An 18,967-nucleotide genomic window follows, 5' to 3' on the forward strand; every position below is an offset into this window, starting at 1 on the left:
ATATTTCTGTATGCTGTTGAATTTTTTTTAATATGTGCTGCCATTTTATTTTAGTTTAACTTTTTTCTTTATTTGACGGGGCCTATGCATGTATGTAATAAACATGTCAACGACACCAATTAATCGATCTATCCGAAACAACCGCCCAATTACAAATAGGGAAAACAAAAGACGAACGAATTAAGTCACATGATCCCCTTCGACCAATGATTTGAGAGATCCAAGTGTATTTGAAATTTGGAGTCCAGTGGAATTGTGTATCCGCGGTCTTCATTAGTGTTGCTTCGTGTTGCTCGTGTTTATTGTTCTATTACAAAGTGGTGTTGGTTTACCTCTATGATCAAACACACTTCCATGGTTAGGTTTTGTGCTAAATAATGATGCCCAGAAAGCCAAGGAGATCATCTGTAGGTGTTTTAATTCATAAGCAGGCATTGTGTCATCTTTGTCGTGTGCATTCCTAATTTTTAATATTTTCGCAGATATTAAAGCCACCAAAGCAGGTCGTCAGGGCTCCTCTTCAGGACCTCGATAGCGACGAAGATGGAACTCTCACGCAGCCTACCAGCCGCAGAGTTAGCTTTTCGAGAACCAGTCAAATCAAGTATGTTGAACCTGGCATTGTTTTTCAATATTTCTATAATTTCATTTGTAGACTGAGGTATTGGTAAAGATATCACTGGTAAACTTAAGTTAGTATATTCATTATCACTTGTTGTTATCAAGAATTGTTATAAAAGTGACTTCCAAGCCTGAATTCAGTATGTTTCGCATATCTCGTTTCAAAAGTGTTGCACAGAAACCATTTATCATTTGTACGGGAGACATTACCTAGACATAAGAGTACCGAGCATTATTCTCTGGCATTTGAGTCGAAGGTCTTTGCGATATCGTCCTTAGCGTTAAGGTCCTGCGTGTGAGTTTGCAGTGTAAGATTTCTGCAGAGGTTAGATTTCGAGGGAAAATTTCGTAGGAGGGGATACTTAAAAATGCCACAGTTTTTCTCTAATTCATGTATCTAGTCATTAACTGGTATTTTATAATTTATGGTTTAGTGATGTCATAAAGGTACAACTATAGTAAAATCAATTCAAATCGTCATTGCTCTTGCAAGGAAGTATTTTCCCTCTAATTCTATGGGAAAGTTTAAATATGCTTCTTAACAAAAATCAAAGTACATAAGGGTTATCGTAAAGGTAGATGTTGGTTAGATATTTTAAGGATTTTGATGTCATAAAAATATTGAATGCTCTTGATATCTGAATTCATAACATCACTTTCAATCAGTGATGGCTCGTAAAGGACACAACTGTTACTTTGTAACTGTGTATCAACCGTAGAAGTTGCATGGCCAAACAATTTCCTAAAACACCTCGTTGTGAACATTGGTAACAGCTGTTACTCCATTTCAACCACTTACATGCTACTGAAACAGAACAGAATAGGATTCTGTTGCTATGCACTGGATTCAAAAAAATATTTTTGGTATTTTCACACAGCTTGTTGATTACTGCTGTCAGTTGCAAAGTTTTCAGGACAAAACAGCTGCATATGCAGCCATATAGCACGGCTAACTTTATTCTAATTATAATATTGATTAATTATTATATAGTTTATTTTTTATTAAATCTTTTCTATCATGGAACTTGGTGGGGGGACTGCAGTCTATGGGAATGGGTATTATTTAGAAATCAAAAATGTATTACTTTAAAAGCTTTTATTTTCTTAGTTTAAGGAGCTTAAATTTTGGTGAGGAAGGAATGAAAATAAAAATGAGTATTTCTTGTGGATTTTCAAGAAGATCTTGTGATATTGCTGCATTTTGCAAGCAAAGATCATTTTCATTTAGTAATTGTACCTTGAAAATCTCTTTATATCATTACATTTATTTATCATTTTATATCATTACACAAGCTTGATCTCAGAAATGTAGGCTTTTGCAGTGAGATTCTTGTGTATTGGAGGCTTTTAGGAGCAGCTGTGTATAATGCTTTGCCAAGCGAGCTTTTGCGACCATTGTGGGGTGCATCATCAAGCAATGAATGATGCACCCTGAATGTATCAAAATATGCTGCAAAAGTACACTCTATAAATCCATTCTAGTTGTTGTCAATAAAATCAGTTGTGTATTTTTGGGTAGAATGATACATCTTGATCATCGAATGTGTTTTTAATTTGACAGATTTATGCTTTTTTGCAGATTTATTTTTTATCTACATTATGCCTCCCCGAAGGCAATGAAATCATCCTGATCCAAGCTGTCCAAATTAAGACCACTAATTTTTTGTGTGCCCCATTCGATGCTGTTTGTGAGCTCATCTTGTTGTCGTCATAAAATTGTGTTGATCCTTATTTTGAGGGCCTCCCTAGTTATTCCTGTTTGAAAATGTTTTTCTCTCAAAATGATATGTTAGTCATGTCAATATCATGTCCTCAGGTGGTGTATCCCACAATGTGTGACATCTCAAAGTATCCAAGGTTAATGCATATATGTTTACACCATGGTGTGGGTTTCCCTAAAGGGCATCGCTAGATTTTAATAATTTTCTGCTTTACTGACTCCTAGTACAGTCTAACTAATAATACTATGTACTCCAATTGACGTCATTTGTTATTTATTACCGTAGTACGAATTTGTGAGATGTCCAATTTAGTCGTTAATTATTATAAAGAAAAAGAAATGAATAACCCTTTCTACTATTATTAATCTCTTTTCCTTTGCATTCCATTTACATAATTAACACTCGGTATGTTTAACTAACCCTCAAAATTTACTTGTTTCTACAGAGAATTTGATCCTTCTATTGGTTACATGACAAATTGGCATCAGAGCTATGAAGAGTCACTCGAAAGCATGGAAGGTGATGAAAATCAAGGAAAGAGGTACTTTTCTGTTTCGTAATTTACATGTCAATATTTTTTAATGGTCTCAGTTTTCATGTGGAACATTTTTGTTTCCAGTGCAAATGTGTTTGAGGGACTGTCTTGTGTCCAAAGTCAGAAAGTTTACAAAAGGAAAAGGACATCCACTTTACAACTTTCCTTGAACCCAAACAATGATGAAACAAATGGTGGGCTACCTTCCGATTCCAATGCATCAATGCTGCAGAAATCCGGTGCAAGAGCAGTGAAACAACCTAGGAAATCCCTGGACTGCTTTAAAACAGAATTTGTGGAGGAAGGAGACACAACCATATTTTTTGATGAGTTGAACCTCTCTGAGCCCTTAAAATCTTCATACTCACATATTGAATCAAGTTCTAACATAACTAGGACGATAATGGACAGTATGTTGGATACTTCAGATGGGGATATTTGTAGAGGAAAATCAGAGTTATTTCCACAAAGTTTGTCAGAAAATGTCCTAAAAGATGGATGTCAAATGAAAGATCCCGTTATTATACATGCTGACGAAAATGCAGCTGCAAAATATGAAACCAAGAACACATTGATGGATAGCATGAATATGGATTGCACTTTGGCTCCTGGAAAAATTGAAGTTGTAGAAAGTTATGTTGTGATGGAGAAACTTTCAAATCAACAGTTTAGCGGCTCTAAGGAGGGGAATACCAGCAATTATCTCCCTAAACGTAATGATGAGAATAAATTTGTAAGTGTTGGAGGACCTTCAAGTTTTAACGAGACTAAAAGTAATATCTTAGATTTACTACCATCATCATCTGTATCTAAGAATGACGTTTACTCTGCTGATAATGATGAGCTTTTGGACCAGAACAACTCTCTTCAAATAAGTATGGAGCTCACTAACCCTCTTATACTAAGTGATATGCACTTGCATGGCTCAAACTATGGAAATAATCACGCTCAAATAATAAAGCAGGCAAAAGAAAAAAGAGAGCAGGCAGAAGACCTTGAAATGACTGGGACTTGGGGACAAATTTTGGAGCAGAATAATTCAGCATTGCCCTCTGAAGCTGTAAACCATCGTGGTATTGATGACGATAAACCAAAGTCACTTATGGACATATTGAATGCCAGTAAGGGCAGCACAGAAGAGAAGGTTGTGGACAATACCGTAAGCTCTGATATGGAATTGTCCATGACTAACGGTGGCATAGCCACTCAAGAAAATTTGGAAAATGGATGTGTCTATTCATCCCAGGGAATTAAGAATAAAGAAAATATTGTTGAAAATTCATTATCTTGCTCCTCCTTAGGCAATAAAACTAACCTTTTGGGTGTAGGAATGGATATGACTGTTCCCTTGAAAGACAAATGTAGTTTTTCTGTTGAACATTCTTCAGCCCATCGTGAAGATTTGAATGCCACTAGCCCTGATGCCATGGGTATGGACTTCACTGTTCCTGTGGGAAAGTTGAGGAGAGAAGTGCATGAACTTTCTGGAAATGGAGAATTGTCATCTCATTCAGTGGATTCTATCAATCTCCAGACTTCCGTAATGGAAGATGCATCCGTGGCTGCTACAAATGAAAATTGTGAAGATAGCCTGATCAACATGATGGCTGAGTCACGTGTGACAGAGAGTGTGAATCCACATGAACTGGATATGGAGTTTACTGTGCCTCTTGGTAACCTAAAGGGAGTGGAACATGTGGACCATCCTGAACCAGCAGTTGAGTCTCATATGGCAGAAGACACCAACCCTGATGGGATGGGTATGGAATTAACTGTTCCATTGGGAGGGTTGAAGGGAGGAAAATATAATCCTAGTGATGATAATAAGCATCCAGGCTCTGAATTACTGGATGAAACCATACCTGATGCAATGGGTATGGAATTAACTGTTCCATTGGGTAAAGTGGCTCGCGAAAACACATCATTGCCCAAGTCTCACGACTTGACCAACGATGTACTTTTGCCAAGTCAAACTGTGCATGACAACAAACTGGAGGCAAAGGGCATGGAATTTAATGTACCTATAGATGGATTTACTGGGGAGAAGGACGTGAATCATCCAGGTCATTTATCACCAGAAAGAAGAGATGATGATGATGTCAACTTGGATATGGGAATGGAATTAACGGTCCCAATTGGCAGATTATTGGGAAATAAGTGTAAAGATTCTGTTCCTAATGTGTTACCTAAAATTCAACTGGCGGATGACACTAATTCTGAGGGAATTGGTATGGAATTTACTGTTCCATTGGGGAGGATGAAAGAAGTTTATGCTGAGGAATGCACAGATAATTTAACAGAGAAATCACAAGTTATGAGCATTACTAATTGTGACCTAACAGGCATGGAGTTAACTGTTCCTGTTAAAAAATTGAAGCCTTGTAAGGCTAAAGAAACTGTTGATAAAATGCTACTCCCAACTTCTGCTGTAGATACCACTAGTTCTGTTGGATTGGAAGACAAGACTCCTTCACAAAGGGTGGATGAAGTGGGAGACCCTCAAATAGTTGACGAGACACATGATCCTGAGGTTATCGGTATGGAATTAACTGTTCCATTGGGGAGGATGAAAGAAGTTTATGCTGAGGAATGCACGGATAATTTAACAGAGAAATCACAAGTTATGAGCATTACTAATTGTGACCTAACAGGCATGGAGTTAACTGTTCCTGTTAAAAAATTGAAGCCTTGTAAGGCTGAAGAAACTGTTGATAAAATGCTACTCCCAACTTCTGCTGTAGATACCACTAGTTCTGTTGGATTGGAAGACAAGACTCCTTCACAAAGGGTGGATGAAATGGGAGACCCTCAAATAGTTGAAGAGACACATGATCCTGAGGTTATCGGTATGGAATTAACTGTTCCATTGGGGAGGATGAAAGAAGTTTATGCTGAGGAATGCACGGATAATTTAACAGAGAAATCACAAGTTATGAGCATTACTAATTGTGAGTTAACGGGTATGGAGTTAACTGTTCCTGTTAAAAAATTGAAGCCTTTTAAGGCTGAAGAAACTGTTGATAAAATGCTACTCCCAACTTCTGCTGTAGACACCACTAGTTCTGTTGGATTGGAAGACAAAACTCCTTCACAAAGGGTGGATGAAGTGGGAGACCCTCAAATAGTTGACGAGACACATGATCCTGAGGTTATCGGTATGGAATTAACTGTTCCATTGGGGAGGATGAAAGAAGTTTATGCTGAGGAATGCACAGATAATTTAACAGAGAAATCACAAATTATGAGCATTACTAATTGTGACCTAACAGGCATGGAGTTAACTGTTCCTGTTAAAAAATTGAAACCTTTAAAAGCTGAAGAAACTATTGATAACATGCTGCCTGCTATGGATGCAGTAGGAGGCCTGCAAACAGTTGAAGAGGCTTATGGTAAGGGCGTTTGCAAATCCAAAATAATGGATGACCCAAGCCTCGATGCTAATGGAAGGGATGTACTTATTCCAATGCTAGAATCAAGGCATGATAATGTCAGTCCTACAGAAAATTTGATCCTACAAATCCAGCAATCAAACTTTACCTGTCCAGATGATGACGGCATGGAAATGACTGTGCCATTAGGAAGGTTGAAGAAAGTTAAACCTGAGGACTGTGATGTGATAGAGTTCAATGAACCTAAAGTGATTGATGAAACTCATGTTGAAGCAGAGGACGTGGGATCAACTTCTTCTCTTGTTACGTCTGTACCTCCAAAATGTGTGTACCCCAGCATTGACAATATAAGAGGAAGCAAAAGTGATTGTGAATCGAAAATAAATGAGACAAATTTTGATGAGCCAAAGATTGAGGATGAGAATAGCACTTCAACTGGGGAAAAGTCTCAAGCAATGAACAATATGAGTGAAATGTTGGAAAGGCAACCTTTCCATTATGCAGGTGATGAAGAGGAAAGGAAAATTGTTGCAGATAATTTGTCTTTACCCATTCCTGAAGACAGTATCGTAGTGCAGACATTGAAGGGCACATCAGAAATTTCAGTTAGTGCTTCCGAAAGAGGTCAAAAGGGTGGATGTGGTAAAGGTACTGTCATGATGGAAGAGAGTGAAAGTATTCATGTGGTTGAGACTCGATCTGGAGAAGCACTGCATCCATCAAACAGAGAATTTGGTCATTGTAATGAAAAAACAAATCAGTGCATTGAAGGTGAGACAATTGTGTATCAGACACGTGAGAAAAAAAATTTGGAACACGAGGCTATGGAGCAGTCTCTATCTGAAGTTACGGAAGGTGAGCCAGAGGCAACATGCAGGGCTAACACTGAATATCCAGTCGTGGAAACAACCTTCGGCAGAGGTGAATTAATGGATATATGTTCCTCGCCACCAAAGAAGTCTGAACCTGAAGACATGGATGAAGGAATGGAATTTACAGTGGCTTTAGGTAAACTTAAGCAACAAAAGGAGGCAAATAAAATCATGGATGCTGCTCCTTTATGTGGTAATGTCAGTGTCAATGCAAAGCGTGGTGTAGGAAAATCATTTACAGACAGCAAATGCGGTGATATAATTGACCCCAAGCCTAGTACCACAACTTCAGAAGAGCCAGCACCTCTCCCATCTGAAGAAATTCCAATGGAATGTGCGCAAGTTTCTGAGAAAGATTCTCCTGTGGAGGATGGTGCTGGTTTGGAACTTATGGATCATTTGCCTGACCAAGATGAAAGAGAACTCGCTGCAGTCAAATCAAATGGTGAAATGTCATCAGTACACCCTTCAGAGGATGGTGAGTTGTAATCTTTTATGTCCATTTTTATGATAGTGCTATTAATTGAACATTTATCTGTTCGGGTGATATGGCAGCTAGATTAGGTATTTTGCATGGAACGTAATACCATGTTTGGTACTTGCTAATAATGTCTGTGTACGTCCACTATCCTCATGCTATTTAATTTGCTAAGTCTCTCTTCTCATTCTAACTCCCTAAGAGCTTCTCAAAGGTTAGTTTGGACTGGTGAGATGAAACTCACCTCTGACAGCATATGAATTTTATGCATTCAGGGTTCAGCCAGCCTGTTACTTACCTTGGGCCATCTTGCTCTTTGAGGCCTTCTTATTGTTTGGAAGTGTCCCCTTGATATGCAGCCAAGTACTTAACTCATTCGGCTACCACTCTCCCCCTTCTTCTCAGTTAATTGAATATGTGTTTGTGATCTCAGATTAAATATAATCAACCTCCATTTAAATCATTATCATTTGGGGTGAGAGAAGATAGGACCACTTGGTCCCATTGACCCCAGTAAGGGAACTACACAGGAGGAGGTCTCAGTCCATCCTTCAGAAGATAATTTTATGCTGCCACCTTTCATGCTTTTAAATCAGTTTCCAAAAATATCCAGAGCATGAAGATGACAGCAGAGCGATCTATTATCCTCATTATTTTCGCGATAAAATGTTTGCACTTGCTAAGAATACTTTTGGAAAGTTTTGAATGCGATAGTTTATGTCATCAAAATGTAAATTTGAGTTCACCAAGTCCTCTGGCTCGGAAGCGTGTCTTTTCCAGCTGTTTGTTGAGTACTTTTACGTATTATTAATTATTTTTACCTCTCGGAGGCATTGTTTATACTTTTTAAAATAATTTTACCAACTGCATATTGAGTTTTCTTTCTATTTGATTGGATAATTTTATTTGGGGACAGAGCAGAGGCTTGTGAAAGAAATTAAACCAAAGTATACAGCGCAAAGAATTTTGATTGATTAAATCTCAGCGTTTAGGGTGAGGTCAACCTTCGGATGCATATACACCCATGCCCCGCATAGTGCAATTTCGATATAGCACAAATTCGTTCCTCAGGGAAGCATCATAAAGCAGTGTAGCCTAATAAAAAAAAATGTAACGCTCTCATGATAAAACATGAACTTGCGCTAAGTACTCACGAAATCGCTATCATTTTACGTATATTTATAGTATGTACTGTGGCATCCCACCCCCGACTCGCCCGGATACCACAATAGAAACGGGGGGAGACGTCGCACAAAAATAAAGAAAATACAAATCCGCGAAGATCCCTCCCGCATGGGACCCACGGGACAAAACTATGCCACTCACTTCTCGTAATTCACATAAAATAAAAAAAATATTCCCCTTCTGTGAAGATGATTGCGGGTGGGGGGTTCCCGATTCAAACTGATGGGTGACGTTCGGGCGCTGATGCACTCGTCCAACACGCATTTACGGGAAGGAAATCAGACGGGGCGAAAGGAAGGACGAAGGATATTTTCAATGGGGTGACCCGTGGAGGAATCAGGACAAAAACACTCTCTCAAACACTTTCAATTAAACAAAATATAATTCACACAAATAAGATTGCATATGACAAAACAAACAAAATGAACCCTCTTATACGCTAATGAAATATGAATTGGTGAAAGCCACTTATGAAACATCGATGATAAATTACAATAAAAAAAAAAACAACAATATAACTTGGTTTCTAGATGAAAATCAATATAGAGAATGATGATAACAAATAAAAGTTCGGTGGTGAACACGTAAATATGATACAAATTCAGTGATTTCTTGACTGGGGAGGTAAATGATAGTCCATCCCGTCGAATATAAATTTGGGGTGCGAACGTTAATTGTACGTGGTGACTGATTTCACTTTCACTAATGTAACGGGTGCGTTCAGTGAATGTTTGTCTTAACTTGGCTTGGCAGGAGACACAAGCGGGGTTAATGGGGGGGGGGGAAATAGCTGCAATCTTACTTTGTCGTAGTCCGAGTCTCGACCAGGTCGGATCCAACACTCTCTCGTTCCATTTACTGCACTCCTTTCTCCCTTGTTGGAGGAAGCTGCATCCGGAACGGAGATAATGCGTCCTCTTCAGCTGGTCCTTTGCTCCTTCGGACGGGGGGGGGGATTCTTCCGGATCAATCTTTCTGGAAACGCTTGGGCCCCTTGTCTCCTCCTGCCGTGCGTCGCACTGATTTTGGGCATAGGCTCCGCCCGACAGTCACTTTGGAATTCTCTCGTTCTCTTTCGTGCACCACCTTTTTATCATACCTCAACTAGGGGTGGGGTAATGCACAATGAAGGGAGGGAGGAGTAATACGCCACTCATTCAGGGAAAACCCGAGCTCCCCTCCTCCCACACACACACACACACACACACACACTCACACACATTTATACAAAAATCGGCGAAAAACACATTCATCCCCTCTGACTCAACCCACGCCTTCCTCCACGGGCCATGGTTTGGGGGTGGGGTTTTGGAAAGGTCGTGGAACGAGCGGGTAAACAGGTAGGGAAGAAAATGCGCCGAGTAAAATGTATTGTAATGGGGCTTGAACCATTACAGTACTCATTTTTATTTGAATGGCTGATGTATATTTGCATGAATTTGGTATTATTGAGCTGCACAGTTGGTATTGTTGTGATTATTAAATCGGCAGTGGATAACTGTGGACTCATCGTGGAGGAAAAGAAAGAACGCACCAACTTAGGAAACCATTACCGGAAGATGACACTCATTTATTACAGTATAAAGTTACATTGTTAGCAAGTGTGCCAAAATTCAAAAAACTTATTCCATCTCGATTATACTCACAGGTATAGCTTTATTTAGTGATTAAAATCCCATTTATTCAATTTGTGTATATCATGGTGGTTATTAAAGTAGTCCAGTGTGTTTTATCATCAATTCATATTGTAACTCTAAGCCTTCAAGGCTAATAGATTTTTAACAGTAGGGGATGAAATTAACTTATAAGCTAACAATAGTCATACTTCTCTTTTTATTGATCTTCTAACCATATTATTTGCCTTGTCTCATTAGTATTCCATATGACCTTCTACTTTCTCTTATGTAATCAACTTTCTTTGTCTCACATACCACATCTTTAGCATACTCTCCAGCCCTTAACACTTTGTCGCCGTGTATACTTTTCCCCTCAACTCTAATTAAATTCACTTTGACTGAACTTCACAATAAATATGCTAAAAAAATGTCTTTTATATAGCTGCATTATACTTTATGTTGGAGTTCAAAGTGTGCAAAATTAGAACCTTTGAGAGGCCTTTCCTTATGGCAGTGCCATTGCTGCTTATACTGCTTTATCTTCCATCATTTGAGTAATTTAGACTTGTGAATTACTTGCACTCACATGAAGTACTAGACATTTAATATCTTGCGAAAGATCCACAGAGAAAAAATCTTTCGCCTTGACCGGGATTCGAACCCGGATCCCCCGATTTCCGGTCGAGTGCTTTAGCCAGTTAAGCTACCGAGGCGTCATTCTTCCCTGAGGATATTCTCGGACACTACCGGACAAGATGTGACTGGACTGCTGAGCATATGATGCCACAAGCAGTCCAAATCGTGCGCACAGCGCCACAGCCGGAGAGCAGGCCCGGACATAGAACACAAAGAGGTGTTCGCTCTAGACTAGTTTAAAGTATACCGGGACTAGCCGCGGTGATAACTTTTACGGGAGTCACCCGCAGTGCACAATCGTGCGAAAGATCCACAGGTGACTCCCGTAAAAGTGGATCTTTCGCACGATTGTGCACTGCGGGTGACTCCCGTAAAAGTTATCACCGCGGCTAGTCCCGGTATACTTTAAACTAGTCTAGAGCGAACACCTCTTTGTGTTCTATGTCCGGGCCTGCTCTCCGGCTGTGGCGCTGTGCGCACGATTTGGACTGCTTGCGGCATCATATGCTCAGCAGTCCAGTCACATCTTGTCCGGTAGTGTCCGAGAATATCCTCAGGGAAGAATGACGCCTCGGTAGCTTAACTGGCTAAAGCACTCGACCGGAAATCGGGGGATCCGGGTTCGAATCCCGGTCAAGGCGAAAGATTTTTTCTCTGTGGATCTTTCGCACGATTGTGCACTGCGGGTGACTCCCGTAAAAGTTATCACCGCGGCTAGTCCCGGTATACTTTAAACTATTTAATATCTTGTTTATTTTAAGTTGAAGCTCTTTGTTGGTTTTTAAGATTGATCTAGGCATTAAAAAGAGCTCATCATTCAACTTTAAGGTCATACCCAATCCTGAGAAAATTAATTAGATGAACTGCCAATGACTTGAAAACTTGTAATCAAAGACGGGAATAAAGCTGATGTCTTGACTTTTCTAATTACTTTAATCGATAGATGGAGTTTATTGGCAAATCATGTTTACCTTAATTTACAATGTCTCAATTTTCGTAGCCATCATCATGGAATCTTTATGTAACTTAAGCATTCCTATCTTAATTTTTTGTTGCAGGTTCTGAACCAATGGAAGGGGGTGTAGAATGCCAAAAGACTGATGATAGGGCTGATGTTAGAGAGTCATCAGAGAAACTTGTTGTTAAACCCTGTGTCAATGCAGCAACAGAAATTAGTGCTGTTAATCCTGAAGAGAGTCTGAAGCCTGTTTCTTCAGTTGAAGACTGGATTAAGATGGAAACAAAAAAGTTAGTGTAATTTTTTGTATGCTTATCTAAGTAATTAATTTATTAATGAGTAATAATACTTGTGTTTCTGAATATATTGGTGATAAAATATTTTTTTCATATTGGAGCCTTAGCCTAAACTTAACCATGTATTCATATTTACTTTGAAACGGTTTATCATTTCAAAGGCTGAGGTTTTTTTCGCATGGTAGGGTCCCTTCTATGGAGACACAGTTTCTATCCAAAGAGAGATTTTTCTGTGGAATTTACTGTTTCAGAATTAGGTGTCGGTGATTGCAGTCACTGCAATGAAAAGGGTCCTTACTATTTCCCGGGTTTCATTCTCATCTGTGCCTTTCGCCCTTTTTGAAATGAATGAACTCTTTCTGCTATCACTTCATTAGCTATTTCAAAATGCTTGAGAACACCTTAATTCCCCGGTGTTGTTGACTCCTCAAGCTACCAGATTGGCGTGCTCTCTAATTTTATTTCCTCTTACTCTCATTTTTGTTTGGGTTGTTGGAAGGTCACAAAGCTTTTACCCCTTTCTGCTGAAATAATTTTTGTCCTGAGGATATTTTGAAAATTTTTGCTCAATTGTCAACCAGTTAACTCATACGCTACAAAAAGGAAGACGATATTTTTATGGTGTGTAGCTGAATTTTTTGTCCAAATAAGTCAATATCTGGTCACAAATTTAATTCTTTGAGTGAGGTGTAGGAAGTTTTTTTTAACATTATTTGACTTGGTTTCAGTTAATTTATTTACTTCCAGTTTCTTCTGAATTAATTTGTATCTCTAGTCCATTTTTTTCATTAATTCTGCAGGGATTCTTGTGAGTGGGCCATCTGGAAGCTTCTTGAAAATCAGTATTCATTTATGTTTTTCCATGAAGCTCTTGTACTGGTAGTCAACTTGGTACCACTCTATGACGGCCAAGATTCAAGAAATGCAAGGACTGTTGAGAGCGTTGAGTTGAAATCTTGTATCACAGGTAAGTTTAAAAATGTGTTCATGATTTGTAATAAAAGTACATATGTATTCTTATTGGCATATGCTGGTTCAGGATTTTTTAGCTTTGGCCAATATTTGCTATTGGAATTTATGCTCAATGATTTGGCAACATATTTTAGAAAATGTATCTGTATCACGGTATGAATTTTCGTATGAAGATTTTCACAGCTTCTTTTATCGATGTTGGTGGTTGTTTTCGGGAATTTCTGCGTAGGTAACATTTTCTTGCGCGACGTTTCACTCCTCCTACTGGGAGCGTTTTCAAGAGAATAAAAAAATTCAATAATTATTGACTTATTTGAAAACGCTCCCAGTAGGAGGAGTGAAACGTCGACAAAGAAAATGTTACCCACGCAGCAATTCCTGAAAACAACCACCAACATCACGATATGAACTTGTATATAGGTGGAAGTCGAAGATGTAAGGCATTTGACTGCTGATTACTGTGGGACTGTTGTTTTGTATGTGAAATTTATTGTTTAAACTAATTGGTAAAAAATACAAAGATACCCATGATTTGTCGGCAGCGCTTCATTGACTGCTTGTCTTAGAAGCTTGTTTAAATTTTGGTACCAGGATTTTGAACCCTCCTCTTCCTTGAAGCTGGTATTTTCAAGTGTGTTCTGTCTGCCATAATCTCAAATTTTCTTTTCAGATGAAAGTGCCTGGTATTGTAGGGTTATTGTGAAGGTTATCCTAGAAAGATATTCTCCAAGTCATCTCCTTTCTAAATGCTCTTCCTCGGAACAGTTACCAAGGCTATTTGAATACCTCAATGAAGAGTTCTTGGCTATGAATCTTCTTCTCAAGCAGATGTATAATCTGTCAAAAACTTGTCCTATTGCCAAAAAATGTGATGGGTAAGTATGAATATGAATTTTAATATAAGGCATTGCCTTTCAATCGCTTTTGAAATGTTAAAACAATCATTTGCTAGTGTTTGAAAAAAATCTCTTGAACTCACAAATCGTTAAAAGTACTAAAAAGATCCTAAAGGACAAAGTTGTGTTTATATTTTTACCAATTCACTGAAATTTTTATGAGTACAGCGTAATAATTTATCTCAATATTTTCCACTCTAGTGCATAAAATTGCATATGTCACACTGGAAATGAATTGCTTATGTATATATAAGGATGGCAAGTATGTACGCCCGACATATTTGCAGAAATGCTAAACAAAAGTTTCAAATGCATGTATAAATGATGCTCTTTTTATCGACAATGTCTATAAAATGCAGCTAGTAATTCATTCATTCAATAGAGGGAAATTTCCTTGAAAGTGGTAATCTATGAATTTTAGTAAGTAATCAAATACCATGAACCTTCTGGCTCTATATTCCGTAAAGTATCATTATTTAAGAGACTGGTCACGTAATAGGAGTGGTCATGAAGGGAGGTTTCATTGTACTTGTGTTTATGAGCATTCATTCCCATCGAAGGTATGAAATGAGTGCCTAAAATGTTGATGTATTTAATTTTCCGATAAGGTGGCTTTGATGTCCATAAATTTTTTTCAATAGACATTCAACAATATTATGTGTGAGCATCCATTGATAGAGCACTTGCATATTTTGGGTGGGAGGCAGCAAAAATAACCAGAAAAATTTGCTGATATTGTTTTTTTTTGTAGTTTGAGCTTCTCCCTAAACATGAGTGTAGTCCTTGTGAAAGTTAACGCCTTATGTGTGTGGAATTGTGGTGGGTGCTATTTTCAGGTTGTCTACAGCTTATAAAATACTCACATTGAATGTAAATGTGGCATCTGGGTGTCAGTCTTTATAAGAAAGCAGCAACTGAACAATACTATGTGTCAAATAAATGTATTTCTGTGCCAGGACTGGTGTTCTAACTCCCTAAGTATCTAATTAAAATCTGGAGAAAGTTTTTCAAATTAATATGGTTGATGAAACTAAATTACCACTATCAATTCACAAGAATAGCACAAGTATTAAAGATGTTTTGTTTAGTGTAAAAATATTTTGAACAAATCTATTAGTTTTTGCAAAGATGTCTTCAAAAATGACTAACCATGAATCTGGAGCATGAATTCATTATTTTATGCGGTTATTACTATTGGGAGTTGTGGTCCACTTCTCATCATTGTACTTTTTTGCTTTCTTCTAAAATAACCTTGCAATAAATGTAGGACTGTTTTTAGGTCAATTGTGAATGAGTCTTCATTGTCTTAATTATTTACTTTGAAAATTATCTTTGGTTGTTAAAGATCTAATTTCATTGGCAGTGTTGATTGACTCTCTATTCATTAATCGTGTATGTGATTGTTTTCCATCTTTTTCTCTTATTTATTTTCAAATTGTATGCTCCATAGGTTAGCTTCTATCGATTGTTCAAGTACATATTTCTTATGGAAGCAAGATCTTTCTAATGGCTAATTTTTTTACCCCTAGGTTTTCATTCATGGTGCCAAGTGTGAAGCGATCATTGTTATTTGAAGTTAAAGTATCCGTGCTTAACTGGGATCTAATAGATGGTGTCAAACCAAATCATGTGAAAGTAAAAAATGTCTATGGAAAAATGGGGTAAGAAGTTAATTGAGTTATTGCATTATACTGTGCGTAATTTAATTTTCATTTCAATGGAAAGTAATTAAATTCAATTTTTCCTTATAGGCTTTCTGAAATCCAGTCAATCTTACAGACTGTGAGGTGTGATGAGCACTATCTTCGAAATTTTCACAATGAAGTCATGAATTTTGTATTTACATTGGAGCAGATTTTAGAATGATAATATATGTACGTGATTTTTTTCCTCTGACTGTTTGCAAATGTTGGAAATATTTCCGATGAGAAAACTTCTTGTGCTGTCCTATTTTTGTGTAAGTTGTTGTGAATATTGAGAGATTTTTGCTTGGAATTTGAGTGAAACTTGAATGATAGTTAGTAATTTTTCCATCATTTTGGACTGTTTTTATTCATATATTTTATCTGTGTATAATAATTGCTTTGAAATCACTGTAATAACAGTTTTTGTAATTTTATATGTTATTATTGATTTCTTATTATTAGGATTTGATTTTATTGCTGAGGAAAATACATAATTCATAGAAATATTTGGTTAAATTGATTTGTTATATTGATTGTGAGATAAGTTTGCAAATTTATGTCCTCGCTGTGTTTGGTTGGATTTTTGGTGTTTCTTGCTACATAGTTACAGAGAAATTGCTAAAAATAAGCAACCTTCCTGCTTGTGATTTATTCAAACCATCCACGATAAGGGCAGTTAAGTTCACATTCATTGCCATGGGAAAGTATGTATGTATTCCCCTAGGCTAAGAATCAAAACAAAAACCTTTGGTTTTCTAGGCCACTGCGCTGGTCACATATTTGTCCAAGTTTCTTAATTCCTATGACAATCTTACTGAAGTTCTTAATGCTAAGTTTTAGGCCCTTGCAGTTAATCTAAGATGGCATTGCAAAGGAGATTGAACTTCCAGGCAGCCACTACTACTTGAGAATCTCCAACTAGCTGTGCACATTTATAAATGTGATACATACCTATATTTCCAGCCTGCCAAGTGACGGTAATTGGAATTAAAGAGTCATAGGTCCTTCGGTCAATTCCTGGTCCTGGGAATTATTTTTCCCTGACATTAAATGTAGCTCCAATTTTTAAGTTTGGAGCTCACTTGATTTTGGACAACAATCTCCTATGACAATTACAAACTGCATCCAATGGAAGAGACATTTAGCGGTCATGCCGTCAATGACTTTGGTACTATAAGTTCTATTAGAAGTTCAATGCTGATTATTTAAAACAGCAATGACCACTACATGTATCCTCCATTGAAGGTACATTGTTCATAAATTGTCAATGGTGATCTTAGTCCATCAAGTGAACTCAAAATCATGTGAACTTGATTATTGGTGCTTTCGCAAATGCCCTTAGTTGAATTAGGTTCATGTGCCCTCTACTATTCCCTGTAAATATTTTTGGTGAAATAGATCATGTTTGACAGCCAAGTATGTAATGACATTCAGGCTGGCCTGCTGATGTGTTTTTTTCCTATCATATTTTGCTGAGGAAACAAGCCAAATTAAGGCTACATAATATTTATTAACAATTTCAATTGGAAAATGCATTGCCCATAAGTAAACACAGTCAGAGAAAATAATGCTCTCACCCCCTACGGAGATAAAAATCTATGATAATACAAAAAAAGCTCTTTGGAGTTGAGAAATTACAGGAAAAATTACTTAACAGGGTGGTTTCCTGTTATTTTTTAATTTCCTAAATCAAAAGATTATTACTCCTGGGGTACGCACTTCACGCTTTTAGATTTTTAAATGACGATATCTATTTTTTGCGATTAAATGAAAAGTGAAAATGCGACGGCTAAGTATGAATGCTGGGAAAACCCCGTCTGACTTCATTCTGGTTCCCACTGTTGCCGTGTGAGGTGACCTTGGGGCCAGGCTTTGAGCGCTGATACGATGCAGGCTGCTAGCAGCAGGTAGCGCTTGGCTTAAATAAGGATTATTAATACCCTATCAGATGAAGAAAACTTTCCTACCTTAGGCAGCTTTAATAGGTGATTATTAAGAGATGTTTCCCTGAGCTCTGTGCCTCATGCATGCATTGGTAATCTCAGACGATGTAAAACTCCCGACTACTCGTATAGAAACTAGATCCCTGTGAAGTCACGTGGAGTGGCATCGCATGGGTGCCAATCTTGACTTTTTCAAATGCGGTTAAAACTGACCATTGCCATTCGTCTAAACTGGAATTTCTAAAACCAAATAATTTGTATTTTTTAAATACACTAATGATGGTGGGTAACGAATCACAATCAATGCCTTTCGTTTTCTTTGATGAAGGAAACTACCCTATTCTATTCTGAGAGTCCCTTTGAGCATTTTTAAGGCCCTTTTTGCGGAATGATGCCAGCTCCAATGCTCTCTCGAAAGTTGGTCAAGTGTGCTGTAGTCATATGTTGCTATCTATTTTATTTATCAATTTTCAGCGGTTAAACATCTCATTTTTGTTTTTGATACCATCAGTGGCATAGAATTTGAATTGCTGAAGCTCTAAGTGAAGCCTTTATATATTTCCATGTTTTGGAGGATTCTGCTGTAACTATAGCATATGAAGTGAAGCAACTCCTGCCAATTTACTTTCATTTTCACTATTTTTTGTGATTAATTTGATCATTTTTTCAGTTAGGACCTGATTTAAGCTCTTCAGGTGGGTTGATTGTGCATTGATGATACCATTCTAGAATATTTAGGAAGTGTTCGAGTATCACAGGAGAATTGAAGGATGCACCTTCTTCCAGTGGCACAGTGAGGGGGGGTTTTGGGGGATAACCCCCCCCCCAGAGCTCAGAAGTTTTTAAAAGTTTCATCCATTTTACTTAATTGAATTAATATTACTTACAGATTAGTGTAAATATTAATAAAATATCCCTCCGAAAGCCGTAAAACTCACCATTTTGAACCCTTTACATATCTTGAAAATTTTCTAAAGGAGTGCCCCTGCAATCCCGCTTACCCTGGTGGGTATTCCACACCCCCAGACTCTTAAGCATTAGTTGTGCCTGAACCCCCCCCAGCCTTAATTCCTAGCTGCGCCCCTGCCTCCTTCTGACTAATAATCTTGGGATGCATGATTTTTATCCATTTCAGCTCTCAATAGGCATAGGAAGCACATTATT

General features: G+C 37.8%; 1 protein-coding gene across 1 annotated transcript; it reads left to right on the top strand.

The window, feature by feature from the left end:
• Nucleotides 1–235: 235 nt before the first annotated feature.
• On the top strand, nt 236–16,364 carry LOC124157397. Its single transcript, XM_046532073.1, has 9 exons — nt 236–407; nt 483–604; nt 2,788–2,883; nt 2,962–7,616; nt 12,112–12,301; nt 13,108–13,274; nt 13,950–14,154; nt 15,705–15,836; nt 15,927–16,364. The coding sequence occupies exons 1-9, from the start codon at nt 378–380 to the stop codon at nt 16,039–16,041; spliced, it is 5,712 nt and encodes a 1,903-aa protein (XP_046388029.1). The 5' UTR covers nt 236–377; the 3' UTR covers nt 16,042–16,364.
• Nucleotides 16,365–18,967: the final 2,603 nt, after the last annotated feature.

Source organism: Ischnura elegans, chromosome 4 (assembly GCF_921293095.1).
Source record: "Ischnura elegans chromosome 4, ioIscEleg1.1, whole genome shotgun sequence".
Lineage (NCBI taxonomy): Eukaryota > Metazoa > Arthropoda > Insecta > Odonata > Coenagrionidae > Ischnura > Ischnura elegans.

Bases quoted from the DNA above. Each gene is read 5' to 3' on its own strand.
- LOC124157397 (XM_046532073.1), top strand. From the start codon at position 378: ATGATGCCCAGAAAGCCAAGGAGATCATCT. The intron at 14,155-15,704 runs GTAAGTATGAAT...TTTTACCCCTAG, and splicing joins ATTGCCAAAAAATGTGATGG to GTTTTCATTCATGGTGCCAA. The intron at 15,837-15,926 runs GTAAGAAGTTAA...TTTTCCTTATAG, and splicing joins AATGTCTATGGAAAAATGGG to GCTTTCTGAAATCCAGTCAA.